Genomic DNA, 15,022 nt, shown 5'->3' on the forward strand with positions numbered 1-15,022 from the left:
AACGCCAGTTAAGCGAACTATTCAGATGTGTGAATTTTTGTTTAATGTCCCGCTGAAATGACATTGGAACCAACGCTGACGCATTTCGATATACGAACCCACTGTAGAGCGCATTTACGCTATATACGGATATATTTTGTGACACCGTGCAATGCCTCCCATGTCTCATTCATCATAAGTTGTCTAAAAGACTGGGAACATTTTTGTGTTTGTGTTTGTAATTTGTGTTTGTAAAGTGTAACACAAGTTGCGTGTTACAATTGGAAGTTGCGTGCAGCAAAGAAAAATGGTTATTATTCCAATCTTGTACAAAATTGCCAATACGCCTACTTTTTACCATTGACAACAATTCCCTTCCCCCCCCCCCCCTCATTGCCTGAGGGGCCCCAGCTGCGTCGGCTTTGAAGGTGCGTATAAGAAAGACGAGCCATATTTAGGAATAACATTGAAAAGAAAAGGATGCACACAGTTGCTATTTTCTTTGTTGTGCTGCGTTTTGAAAACGATGTCGCCTATGCCCCTCGCGTTGAAACATGTGCCGCTATTTCTACAGAAAAGATTGCAGGGAGCATCCTACCATGGCAAGAAATAGAAAAAAAAAAAGAAGAAACAGTAATCCCTATAAAGAGGAAGCACCAAGAATTTCAGCAAAAGAAGCTTTGAAGTAATATGCAAAAATCTACTATTTCGCCGCCCAACAGAGGGCTGTGCTGGAGAAGATTTTTGAAAGCCTGCTCACAGTGACTCAATTCATGACCACTGCCGTTCACTGTATGCGTTCAAGTGCAGCCGAAAATTAGTCAATTCTTCGCAACATACGAAATACGCAGTAAATAAATTCCAATGTGCTCATTGCAAATAAAATGGCTGGAAATCCATTTCGACAACTGATGTTTTCTTCAGCTCCTGATAGAGAGTTTTCGCCGCAGCAAACTTTCACAGTTAGTTCAACTGAAGTTTCGCTGCATTAGTCGTGTGCTGTAGGAGTGTCAAAGGGACAAGAATGGTGGATCCACAACGATCCGAGCAATGCTCAGCAGCGGTGTCACCTGGTGCTGCAACGTCTCCCGTGAGCTCCTGGCGTCGTGCCTTGAGCTGCAGCTCCTGTCAACAAGCACTACATCCAACTTCAGAATTTCTCAACAAAACTATGAGTCACCATAGTGCGGTTTCACAATATTTATTTATTTACTTATTTATTTATTTATTTATTTATTTATTTCCACGGTGGAAGTGAAACTACCAATTGGTTGCGATCGCGGCGTGAGGGCGCGCCCACGCACTTAGCATCGTGCCTATAAGGACGGCTCCAGTGCCGGAACGAGCTGCAGCTCCTGTCAACAAGCACTACATCCAACTTCAGCATTTCTCAACAAAACGATAAGCCACCGTAATGCAGTTTCACTATTTATTTATTTATTTATTTATTTACACGGTGGAATTGAAACTACCAATTGGTTCTGATCGTGGCGTGAGGGCTCGCCCACGCATTTAGCATCGTGCCTATAAGGACGGCTCCAGAGCCGGAACGTGAGGTCAAGCGTTCACATCGATGCGGCAAGAAAACATGGCAATAGGAAATGATGTGTGACTTCAAAAATAGACAAGTTACTTCGATAACAGGCCCGACTGCAATATCAGAAACTGATGATTATAGAAAAGCCCATGATTGAGAAGGCATCAGTTATATAAAAAAAAACGGTCCATATAGTATCCGAGTCACCAGCGCAACATTTGAAGGCCGCATTTACCGGCGTCGAATTTTCGCGCACTACAAACTCTGGCAATGAAATCTAACTCATAAACCTAATAAAAGAAAAAAATACGGTTGGTGGGAAACGGGACGTGAGGTGTCTTACACAAGCTCATCTTACGTTATAGTTTTGTGAGAATTGTCTCGCGAGAAACAACTACATTTAAACTATGCAGGAGTTCGACCTCGATCCTGATTGTTTCATGGGGATTGGAGGGAAATTCCTGTTAAGCAGGAAAGCAGTTCCTGAGGGAAGGTAAGCAGCTTTCTGTTAATTATTTGTACATTTCAGAAGTTTCGTTATTATCGACTGCAAAGGAAGGCTATAGCTGCTGCTTAATTATTGTTTTTCTTGTTCGGGGCCACCGAGTCACTAACCACTCACTGGCGCAATGGGTTCTTGAACCATAGTTAGGTTATTATTTCTCGAAAAGCAGATACCGAGTCTAAATTTACTTAACCTAACGACATTCGAAGTAAACTCAAACTGATAGTTAACTACATGATGCTATACCTAAAAAAATGAACAAAGAGAAATAGCTTGGGTTTTTCAATGTTAATCAGATTAGAGGCTTTCGAAAGCTTTTTGTAAAGCTGTTCTCGCTTACATAGTTTTTCCTGTTTGCGCTACACTGCGGGCAACCTGTAGAGAGCAATGTGTAAAAGGGAAAGAGGGAGCCACAATGTAATTCATACACTGATTGAAGCAAGAAAATATGCATCGGTTCCCAGCCACGGGGAACAACTCGATATCATTGTTCAAGAAACGATTGGTGCGTCAGCCGAAGCATTAAGATGCACAGGAAAGCTAGAGTAATACGGCGTTTCGTAAGTTCATAAAAAGCGCCTATACATAAAAAGCAAAGCACAGGAGTGATGAGTATGCATTTTTTATGAAACGTGCTTATAAAAAGCGCGAGCAGTATTTAGAAATAACATTGAAAAGGCCAAATGCGCACAGTTGCTATTTTGTTTCTTCTGCTCCCCAGCAACTTGTTGTCCATGGTGGATGGGGTCAGCAACGTCCAGGACAGTGTGGTCTTGTGGTGAGCGTTTTGTTCTGTCATTCAAGAAGCAGTTTAAGAATGGAAAATAATTTGAGCTGGTTGTCCTACTTGACTTTTTATTGTAAAAAATAAGCTTACAGGGAGCGTTTAAACATGTAAGTTGAAGTGATTGTTCGCTGTGTATTCTCGCTTCCATTTAGTGTCCGCCACCGGACCAGCCAATGAGGTGAGCTGAATTCATCGTCTAAGCACAACTAGGTAAGTCGCACCTTTGATCCTATTTAAATAGCCTGCAAAACCCAAAAGACTCCTTATGCATTTGCCTGGGACGGCTATAGCAGGCAAAAGCCAGCCTTGTTTGTTTCTTCTCAGTCGGTTGTATTTGAATGTATACGTTGTTAACTGCGCGCCGCTCTGTCATTTAGGCAGGAGTGTGCGTGCGGAAATCCGCAAGTTTGCGATCGCCGATGACGGCGGCCAGTTCACTGTCGTCGCTAAACTAAGCCATCTCAATCAAACAGATATACATGCTGCACGTACATCTGTGGAACACGAGCGGTATAGTTTTTCTATCAAAATGATAACGAAATGTTTCCGCAACATATAGCTCGAGAAACTCACTTGAAAGCGCTAACATATATACTGGATGCATGGTATGAAAAAAAATCGCTGCTTATCCGCAAACTGAATGATGACGAGTGGGACGAAGTGGCCGACAGTCCGTCCGTTCGTGCGTTCGTCCGCACGTTCCTCCGTCCTTCCGTGCATACATACGTCCATCCGTGCGTCCATCCACCCGTCCGTGCATCTGTCTGTTTGTCCGTCCGTACATCTGTCCGTATGTTTGTCTGTTTCTCCGCCCGTGCGTCCATCTAGTGGACACTCCAAGTTCCGTCATCTCGCATCTTTTCATCATATACTCATCAGATAGAAATACCGCCATGCAGCGGACATTCCAAGGACTAAACGAGAGGTCACACATCGCGGACGCACGACCTACAGCATAACAAGCCCCCCCCCCCCCCCCCAAAAAAAAGAACTTAATGCAAATGTAAAAGTATTTGCAAGCATTTCTGATTTGTTTGATAGCTGTTACATAGCTATAAATGCACTGAACAGGCTTTGGATTTTTTTTTCTTTCTTATATATAGTCCCATCACCAGTTGCAAGAAACACGTACTCATAAAGCGTCTTACGACTAAGTGCCTATAGAAAAAGCATTTAATGCACTTTTTTGTAGAGATTAACTGAGCAGGAGTCTTTCTTTGTTTTATAACATATATTGATGCAGGGCGCACAACACCAGCTATTCGGAGGACTTGCTCGCCGCCTAGTGCCATCACCACCTACGTATGTCACAAGATGCCTCATAACGAAGCAATGAGACATGGTCGCTGTCCTCTCGAATCAACATTGCTCGTCGTGACAGTGTGAAATCGGCCCGCTCTTACTGCCTGGTTTGAAAGCGCTAATAAACATCCATCGATCCGAAACGATAGAGTTGAATCAATATTATTTTTTCATCCTATTGTCACTGTTCGTTCTGTCGAATTAAGTAACCGAGAACTCCGGTAGTACAATGCAATAATGACGGTAATAATCGCTATTACTGAGAATGAGCTGGTGTGTAGCATGTAAACATTTGCATATTAATGGTTCTGGACGATTCCGTTATGTAACAGTGATTACTTGTCACATTTTGACTGCTTATGCAGTTTCCACGAGCGGAACTGCAGCACGACTTCTAATGCTCCCATTCCAACGCAAGGCGGCACATTTTCAGGACCACACAGCTTTTTTGGCCCATTTTGCTCGTGGATGTTGCTCAACGTGTAGATTTGAAATGTAGCGACATTAACTCAGTGAATGTCGCGTTAAGACATATATCTTAAAGAACGTACGCGTATGAAGAAAAATATAACATCTAAATTTTCTTTATTCAGAACAGATTATGAATAAGGCATATAGTAGTCGCGTTGCTGTTGTGAAACAAAATATATAAAACCATGAAGTTCACGTGGTTCACAGAACTTAGCAAAGTGCACTGCAAATAAATATGGCATGTATAAAGAGAACCACACAATATGTACCACGCAGTACTTGCCACATGTACAATAAAACACCTTGATGTCATAACTTATTTCTATTTAACTCGTCAAGGCTTCTTTATTTGCAAACTTCTTCACCACAGGTTGACATCCTTCCACAAGGGGACATTGCCAGGGGCCGACGGTTGGCTAAGAATTGGCAACCAGTCGGTGACCAGTTTAATCGGTGACACAACCGAAATAAGTGGTTGGCCCATGACTGGCCATTAACCAGGTCGACAATAGGTCAGCCAGCGTGCATGTCCCGACGTCGTAGTGGCCCGAGTGGCCCGAGCTTCCGCCAAGGCCACTTGGGCTTGGTCAGCACTAAATCTGTTCGGTGTACTTCAAAGAGAGGAAAGAAAGTTACTAGAAGACATGCTTGAATAGGCCGATCAATTCTTGGCAGCACAAGGTGGCACAAATTTGGCCTATGTTAAGGAGGAGTGTCCCGAAGATTCGAAGAAATCGGCACCTGAAGAAAGGAAGCATGCTCCGGAGAGTGTTACGCGATGCTTTCCTTGTAACCGAGAGGTTCATTAAGATAACAGTTGTTGAACCAACTTTACGCATCCCAGTGTAACAAATTGTTCCAAAAGTAGTCAGCCTGGGCACAAGGCATGTCGCAACGCAGCGAGTAAAACCCACCAAGTAGCTTGTGTGCATGCGCCATCAAAAGATGTGGATGATGAGAAGGAGGAGGAGGACGTCAGCGACGGATTTTCGCAGTTGGAAAATGGCAAAAAACTTCCTATTGTGGGTGCTGTAATGACAACACGTCCAACAGGTGTGACGAAGGGAATGCCCACGCTGCCTGGGAAAGTTGCGGGCAAGAAGATTAAGAGACACCAGAAGCCCCACTGTTATCATGCGGAGGAATTGTTGGTGTGGTAAAGCGAGTTAAGCTGGTTTGCCTGATTGAAGGTTCGGTTCGGATGCTTTCTGGAGCTGAGATTGACGTTGAAACACCGTACTTCAGCGGGAAGGTTTCTGCACTGTGTATGACAACCCCATGTATGACCTCATCATCGAAAACATCCACGGAGCGCGAGGGCCGAACGATCCAGAAAGTTTGGTGGAAGACCCGAAGATGGGGCCCTCGTCGACACAGATACCGCAAGATACAGTGGAGGAGCATTCCGTGACGAATTCCACCTGACCTCAAGATGAAGCCGTGATGCAAAGGAAAGGCAGTCATGAGGTCATCGTGGCGGACGAGAAAACGTGCCGCAAAAGTGAGACTGCAGAAAAACGACCGCCGACTACCAACCGTGAAAAGGTGACGAAGTCAGTCGGTCGAACTCAAGGCCGTGCCGTACACGAACCGGCTAACCAGTGAAAACCGGTTGAACGTGACCTCTACTTAACAGTGTCAAATGTGTCAATGATGTAGAGACGCCTCCTCGGGTATACTGTCGCTTGAAACGGCTCGCCAGATCAGAAAGAAGAAAAATAAGAAGCGATCGAGCGAGCAGCGATAGAGAGGGCGCAAGCGAGACGTGAAACTTGTAGGATAGGTATCGAGGTTAAATTTGAGTTTGTCTGGCAGTGTTGAACCTCAATGTGTTGTGTCATTGTTATCCTGTGTCGCTAGTGTACGTCGAGTCAGTGTCTGTTGCGGTGACGTGACGTCATTTATAAGATTGTAATGTGTCGTAAAGGCAGACCCTTGTACATTCGTATTGTTTGAAGTTCCGGCACCTGCGGCTCACGGATGCCTGGGAGTTATGGAGTGCTGTACTCATGTACCACTGGTTATATTGTATTATGTGTTGGGAAATTGAATTGCAATGTGAAATTGTATTGAGTGTTCTATTGAGAATTTTATGAGCCATGAGCGATGGCCTGAGTTAAGGACTCTGTGTGTGGGATTTCTGTAAGGTAGCTGTTGGTTTGCACTCCCTTGCGTGGTTTTGAATATTGTCACGATGAATCACAAGTACCAGGGGTATATTAAACCACTGCGTAGCAAGCTCCGTCGCGTCAGTCGTGGCTGGCTCACGAGCAGAGAAGAAGCACGCGATCTTCTTTTTTCCTCCAGATCGAGAGCCGCTCTTGCAGTCGACTTACTGAGTGTGGGTGGTATTATCCCCCCTTTTGAAAATAACAAAAGTCCCAAAAGAGGGAAAGAAAAGTACATAGCACCACCCCGATGTTACAACATAGGCACGTGAAAAAACAAAGAAATTAGAAATTCGGATAAAGTAAAAGTAGGAATTAAAAAGCATGCCAATATAGGAAAAGTCAATGAACGAAGAAGCAAGTTCACAAAAAATAAATAAATAACACAAAGAACGGTGTACGGTAAAGAAAACGTTACGAACAGCGCGCAATGAATTTATTTATTTACTTATTTATTTATTTATTTATTTTCCAAATATTGTTAGCCTTTCGGCTGTTACAGAGGTGGGACATACTAAGAATGACAAACATCAATACATTCAAATCATACAGCAATTTAAACAGCAACACTTGAACTTGTAAATGCTACATGACATACATTGGAAACACCGGCATTGAGGCTGAAGGAAAAACAGTGCAGTCGTAGTAAGCATACAAATGAATTGCAATAGATTAACATAGTAGACCATGCTTACAGAAAAATATCTTTGAGCCCTTCCTCAAATTTTTTCAGGGAATCACAATGAACCAGTTAATGGCAAAGCATTCCACTGACGAATTGTTTTTGGAAAAAATGAATTCACATATACGGTGACGCGCTGTTGTGGCACTTCGTATGTGTAATCGTTTACACTTGTTAGGTATCTTCCGCGGCGTGGCGTTAAGTATTTTGTTGTGTTTATGTTTAAGTTATTTTTTGACAATAAAACAAGAACTTCATCCTTGCCAATTGCCGTCGTTCAGCTAAAGTGGGCAGTTGAAGAGAGCGTAGCATTTATGTTACTGACTCAGTCGAGGAGTACTTTGAAAGAATAAACCTGGCAGCTCGCCTTTGTACTCTTTCTAGCATATTAATGAGGCCGATTTCCGAGGGACCCCACACATTGCTGGCATATTCTAATGTTGGCCGAGTATACGTAAGATATGCTGCTAGCTTAACGGGAGTCGTAGCAAGTCTTAATTTTCTTCGCAAGTGCCATAGTTTTCTCTCCGCCACCGCACAAACGTTTTCCAAATGGGTCCTGCAATTTAGATTACTGGATATTGTTACACCTAAATATTTTATTTTATTGACGGTAGACAGGCGGGTAGAACATAGAGTGTAATTGGAATAGAAGACACGCTTACTTTTGTTTGTGACGCGCAAAGCAACTGTTTTTTATTTATTTTCATTTTAAATTCAGTGCACCAATTACTGACAGCATCAAGAATATCATTAAACGTTTTTTGGTCAGCTTCACTGTGTATTTCTTTATAAATTAGGCAGTCGTCTGCAAAAAGTCGCACTGTATTACTTCTATCTATGCCGCATGAAATGTCATTTATGTAAGTTAAGAATAATATCGGTCCTAAAACTGAACCTTGCGGTACACCTGAGGTAACGCTTAATAACTCAGATTTGAAGCCGTTTATTTCTACATATTGTGTTCTGCCTGTCAGGTACGCACTTATCCACTGTATTATGTTATAATTTATGCCTAGGTGTGCTAACTTAATAATTACCTCCCTTTGGTGAACCTTGTCAAAGGCTTTGGAGAAGTCAAGACATATTGCGTCAATCTGAACACTATTATTTAATGCACGCGTGAAGTCATCGACTGTTTCTATTAATTGGGTTACAGTGTATAAATTCTGCCGAAAACCATGCTGATTAGGAAAAAATGTGTTTGTGCCCTCAAACTACGTATACATAGCTTTGGATATAATATGCTCTGAAAGCTTGCAGCATACACAGGTGAGGGAAATTGGGCGGTAATTTTCCACCTTTTGTTGGTCTCCACCCTTATGCGTTGGCACGACCTTCGCCACAAGCCAGTCATCTGGGACACGCTTTTGCTCTATCGAGGCATTATATATTATGTATAAATAGCGCGCAACCCATTCCGCATACCTTCGCAGTAAATCATTTGGTATGCCATCTGGTCCGATGGACCAGATGGCGACCAGCTGGCATGTGCTGCGCATGAAAGCATAAATGCTTTCATGCGCAGCACATGAACGACGTCCAGCTTCGGTCGTGCCCGGATCCGTGCATGGGGTGTTGAGTCCGGAACCACTTCGTAGTTCACGTCACTGACGCGGCGTAACACTTTATATGGGCCACGGTACCGGCTCAGTAACTTTTCACTAAGGCCACGGCGGCGGACGGGCGTCCACACCCAAACTTGTTCTCCGGGGTTGTAAAACACTTCTCTGTGGCGGATGTTATAGCGCCGTGCGTCTGCCTGCTGTTGCTGGCCGATGTGTAGTCGCGCGAGCTGCTGGGCTTCCTCAGCACGCTCTGTGAATTCTTCGGCGTCAGTGCCAACTCATCTTCGTCTTGACACGGAAGCATAGTGTTCAGCATGGTCTGCACTTCGCGGCCGTAAAGAAGCTGAAATGGCGTGAATCGCGTGGTCTCTTGCACGGCGGTATTATACGCGAAGGTCACGTAAGGTAAGACCTGGTCCCATGTTTTGTGCTGTACGTCGATGTACACTGAGATCATGTCTGCGAGGGTCTTATACAGTCGCTCGATAAGTCCCTTGGTTTGCGGGTGGTACGCACTTGTCTTTCGCTGTCTGGTGTTGCTCAGTTTGAAAACTTCGTCCATAAGCTGCGCCGTGAATGCCGTCCCTTTGTCCGTTATTATACTGGAAGGAGCAGCGTGTCGTAACACGATGTGGCGCATGAAAAATTGTGCTACCTCAGAAGCCGTGGCTCGTGGGATCGCCTGTGTCTCAGCGTTGCGTGTCGAATAGTCCATCGCGACGATCACCCATTTGTTGATGTCCGCAGATAGGGGGTATGACCCGAGAATGTCCATGCCGACTTGGTTGAACGACGTGCAAGGTGCTTCAGTGTGCTGAAGCAACAGACGGTTGCTTTCGGCGCTGACATTCCTGAGAGCTCTTGACGTACTTCTTCACGCTTGCCGAAAGTCCTGGCCAATAGTACCTCTCACTCACTCTGGCAAGTGTCCGTGAGTAGCCCAGTTGACCGGATGTGGGTTCGTCATGGCAAGCGAAGAGGACGTCGTCTCGCATGTCTCAAGGACCACCAGGAGGTAAGCACGGTTGTTCGAACGAGCGCTCTTCTTGTACAGCACACTGTCTCGAAGGCAGAGCGACGTCAACGAGCGGGATAAATTACATGGTATGATTGCGCCCTGGCCCTCTAAATGATCGATGATTGGACGAATCTCTGCGTCATCTCGCTGCCGTTTGCTCAAGTCTGAAGAGCTAATGGCGCCCAGGAAGCATTCGTCTTCCTCCGCTTCCTGACTGACGACATGAAGGGGTGCGCGTGTGTCAGTGTCTTCATGCTTACGGCCGGACTTATGGACGATGGTGACGTCAAATTTCTGCAGCCGCAAGCTCCACCGTGCTAGCCGTCCTGAAGGGTTGCGCAGGCTTGCCAGCCAACAGAGGGCGTGGTGGTCCGTCACTATCTTGAAGGGATGACCATAAAGGTACGGGCAAAACTTGGTGATTGCCCACACGACTGTGAGGCACTCTTTCTCCGTAGTGGAATAATTCGCCTCGGCACGGGATAGAGAGCGGCTGCAGTAAGCTATCAGTCTTTCGGTGTCCTCTTGACGCTGAACGAGCACTTCACCGAGCCCAACATTACTAGCGTCAGTGTGGACCTCCGTGTCAGCATCATCGTCGAAATGAGCGAGAACAGGCGCTGATTGCATGCGCTCTCGCAGTTCATCAAAAGCTACTTGTTGCTCGTTTTCCCAGACAAACAGTGTGTCGTCCCTTGTGAGATGAGTCAGAGGTTCTGCTCTCTGAGAAAAGCCGTGAATGAACCGGCGATAGTAGGCGCACAAACCAAGGAAGCGCCGGATGGCTTTCTTATCAACAGGAGCTGGTAATTCGGCAACAGTGGCAAGCTTGTCCGGATCGGGCCGGACTCCTTCGGCACTAACTACATGTCCAAGAAATTTTAGTTCTTCATAGCTGAAGTGGCACTTCTGTGGCTTTAGTGTGAGGTCCACTGATCGGATAGCCTCCAGAACGCAGCGCAGGCGGTGAGGGCGCTGCTCGAACGTGGCTTAGAAGACCACCACATCATCAAGGTAGACAAGACAAGTCTGCCACTTGAGCCCTGTGAGGACAGTGTCCATCATTCACTGAAAAGGTGCCGGCGCTGAACACAAGCCAAAATAGAGTACTCGAAATCGGTATAGGCCGTCTGGAGTCACGAAGGCTGTCTTCTCGCGGTCTCGCTTATCTACCTCGATTTGCCAGTACCCGCTTTTGAGATCGAGAGAAATGAAATAATGGGCACGACGAAGTCTATCCAGCAAATCGTCGATACGCGGCAGCGGGTATACATCATTTTTGTCACGTTGTTAAGCTTTCGGTAATCGACGCAGAAGCATAGCGACCCGTCCTTCTTTTTGACAAGCGCGACTGTCGATGACCACGGGCTGTTGGATAGTTCGATAACGCCATCGTCAAGCATCTCGCGGACTTGCGTACGTATTGCTTCACGTTCTTTAGCCGACACGCGGTAGGGGTGCTGGTGTATCGGGCGTGCGTCCTCGTACGTGATGATCCTATGTTGAGTGATGGACGTATGGCGGATCTTTGAGCTACTTGCGAAGCAAGACCTGAACTCGAACAAGAGCGCTCGTAGTGCAGTCTGGTTAACGGTGGACAGATCAGGATTGATGTCAATATTACTCATTGACGTGTCTGCGGTATCCGTTAGTTCTCACGTGAGACAGTTGGTGACGTTTGCTACTTAGTGGGCAAACGCTATCGAAGTGCCACGAAAAAGATGTCCATGCTCGTTGCTAAGGTTGGTAACGAGCAATTCAGATCGGCCATCACGAAGGTGTATTGCACTTCTAGCTACACAGATGCCTTGCTGCAGGAGGTGTTCTAAATTTGTCTCGGCCACCACATCGCCATCGCTCAAACCACAGCATGTTACGTCGACTAGAACACTTGCTCGTGGAGGAAGCGTCACGCTCTGTTCAGAAATATGGAGTACGTCGACATGCCTTCCGTCATCGAGCACGTTGATTGCTCGCTGGGCTGAGAACGGGACGCGGCGCTCTTGCAGATCAATGATAGCTAAAGTTTCCTGTAGAAAGTCAACTCCCAGAATGACGTCTCGGGAGCATTCACGTAGAACAAGGCAGCTTGCTACGAATATATACCCTTGAATCTACTATAGTTGTGCAGGCACCCAGTGGAGTAACGACATGGCCACCAGCTGTCAGAATCTGCTAGTTATGCCATGGCGTGACTACTTTCTTCAGCTGCGTTGTCAGTTTCCCGCTCAGTATGGAATAGTCTGCGCCGGTGTCCACTAACGCGTTAACTGCACAACCATCAATTGTCACTGCTATGTCGAGTGAAAGCCGGCTATCCTTTGCAGCAGCAGGTGATGTCGGACCAGTTTTTGTACGGCTCTGCGTCAATAGGAGGTCTTCAGCGCTTATACATTCAGAGACCCCGCCCCCAGATGTCGCTTCGGCTAGTTTTCTGGGTGGGGGCTGGGAGATCGTGCGGTAGAATACCGCTGAGGCGTTGATGAAAATTGCCTCGGTGATGGTGAGCGCGACTGGCGCCCGGCAGACGGTGGTGCATGCTGCTGGGAGAGGTAGTTTTCGATGTCGCGTGGTCTCTGGCCGTAACGGGGTGGCGGTGAGTACGCAGAGAAGCCGCGAAGCCCAAGACGGCGATACGGGCACTGGCGGTAAAGGTGATCAGCTTCTGCACAGTGAAAGCACAGAGGCCGGCGATCAGGTGTGCGCCAAACATCAGACTTCCGAGGAGACGTGCGCCGATCGTCGATGTACTGAACTGGTGGCACCGAACGATGGGCGACAGGAGCGCCAGGGACAAAGAACAAGGGCGGTGGCGTGTACGTGCCTTTGTAGTACGGTATGTGTTGCGCTAACTGGAGTGACACAGCAGGAACAGGATGGACGAGTAATGGCCGCGATGCAGCAGGGCGTTTCAAGGCTTCCGCGTAGGTTGTCCCACGGCGCTATTCAGCAGGAGCTGGCGCAGCTGTATCAAGTGGCAAGGTGTCCTGGAAGGCCTGGTGCAGCTCATCCTTGATCACAGTTGCAATAGAGTTAACCGTAGGATGCGGTATTACACCAGCCTTTTGCAACTCTTCAAGTACTATATTACGGATGAGTTCACGTAGAGAGTCATTGCTGGTTCCAGCGGCGGTGAAAATGTCAGCAGTGGACATGCCTCTGGCTTGCCTGTCGTATTGGTTGGATCGCTGCTGCAGCATTTTTTCCATTGTCACAGCTTCGTACAAGAACTCTGCGACCGTCTTCGGTGGGCCACTCTTGCAGTCGACCCACTGCGTGTGGGTGGCAATATTATGAGATAATACTCCTAAAGTTGGGGGCAGTGCCACAAACGAGCGCTCAATAAAACGTGCGCCTCCGAACTCTAGCGCCGGGCGCCGTTCGGACGCAGCGGAAGCCAGCCTAAAGAAGAAAACAAGCGTCAAAGGACTCCTCGGGTAGACCTCGGGTGCGCCGCTTCTGCCCCTCGAAAGCGTCGTCGGTAGCGACCAACCACCTATCGCCGATCTAAACCAAGAAGCTTCGAGAAGGAAGGCGTGAGTCACTCCCTGGCTGCGTCATGTGTGGCTGAGAGTTCTCAAAAATTCTCGCTCCTTCTCCTGCGTAGGCTGTGAAGCATACCGACGAAGGTTTTCGTAAACCAGGGCGAACGTACATAAGCGAGCAGCGGATTGTGGTGATCTGGAGGTGAAGAAAGTTATGCGCCAGCGTGCGTAGAGAAGGAGATGAGAGTTTGCCGCCGTTGAAGTGCTTGTTCTACAGTCATCAAGTAGATGAGATGAAGGAGTTTTCCACCTGCGGGTGAAGGCTTGTGTTACAAGCAGGAGAAACGTGTGTACTTACCGCCAGTGGGTGAAGACGTGTTCTGCAGTCGCAGCGCGTGAGTGGCCGACGTGTTAACGGTGAAGAATCTTTGATATTAAAGAGTGGACATTTCACGACGCGAGGTTTCCTGGAAGAGAGAGTTCGAGTAGCGGAACTACAACCAGAGCTGAACTTTGAGTGAGTGTTTCCTTGAAGAGAAGCATACATGCTTTGTTCCAAGAACTTTCGACCAAGCTCATTTGACGGAATCTTTAGTCTATAGGTTTCTTGGTTGGTTAATGCATGAGATTGCATTGTAGCGCGTGTTGTTACCTGTGTCTGTTGTTTTGGGTGTACCTGATTGTATTGTACAGCCCGTTGTTTGATTGGTGACGTATTGTATTGAATTATTGCTGATTGTGCATATTTGTGTGTTGTTCTGCCGTATTTGAGAATACGGCAGAGCTATCGGCCCTGACTCGTTCTTTGGACCACAACCAGCGTTCGCTGGCGTGCCAAATAGGACCAAATATAAATTCCCGTGCTTTCGTGGTGCGACTCGGGGGGCCGTTACGTACGCCCTTGGAATCGACCCGATGATTGCCTCCCTAATTAACGGAACTAGTGACAGAGAGTATGCTCCGAAGACAGCGTGGTAGCCCTTGGGCTCAGGGAGCTGAGGTGCCATCTGTGCATGACAGTGATACGCTAAAAGCTTCTATTCAAAGTTTGCGCCATGCCTACGCCATCGTCTTGGCCTCGTGCAGCCGGCAACTGTGTGCTCCTGGTGGAACCGGACGTGCTGTGGTCCGTTCTGGCCACTGGCATCATCGCCACAGCAGAGATCAACGTTCTAGTTATTCGCGATTTCGAGCACTACCTGGACACCTGCAACGCCTGCCGCAAGATTACGCCGTACTTCCAGAGAGCGCCTGGACGGAACGAAAACTCACCGGCGTCGATGCGGATCTTGGCGCTCGTCGAGGGCCTGCAAGTATGCAGTCTTGAAGCTCTGGAAAAGCGCCCTGAAGAAACTGAGGACGCTTCTGAAGTTGACGGGCTGCCTGGCGACGCCCGTGAGACCTCACGCCAGGGAGGCTGCACTCGAGGTCTGCTTCCTCGAGCTGTACTGGTCGGCGCAAGTCGGTTCCATCGTGTCCTGCTCTGACAAGCCCGAAATGCATGAAGTAGGAACGACGCT

The 15,022-nt window shown here is 47.2% G+C and overlaps 1 protein-coding gene across 1 annotated transcript in view; it reads left to right on the forward strand.

Annotated features, from left to right (window-relative positions):
* The window catches only part of LOC119159671 (5'-3' exoribonuclease 2), a 77,071-nt gene extending 74,051 nt beyond the window's left edge, over nucleotides 1-3,020 (forward strand). Inside the window, exons 25-27 of the mRNA XM_075890002.1 lie at nucleotides 1,930-2,009; nucleotides 2,743-2,799; nucleotides 2,961-3,020. Of these exons, the coding sequence (XP_075746117.1) occupies nucleotides 1,930-2,009; nucleotides 2,743-2,799; nucleotides 2,961-2,985 (162 nt within the window). The 3' untranslated portion in view covers nucleotides 2,986-3,020. The remainder of the gene's footprint in view (nucleotides 1-1,929; nucleotides 2,010-2,742; nucleotides 2,800-2,960) is intronic.
* The last annotated feature ends 12,002 nt before the right edge of the window (nucleotides 3,021-15,022 follow it).

This window comes from Rhipicephalus microplus, chromosome 3 (genome assembly GCF_043290135.1).
Source record: "Rhipicephalus microplus isolate Deutch F79 chromosome 3, USDA_Rmic, whole genome shotgun sequence".
NCBI classification, from domain to species: domain Eukaryota; kingdom Metazoa; phylum Arthropoda; class Arachnida; order Ixodida; family Ixodidae; genus Rhipicephalus; species Rhipicephalus microplus.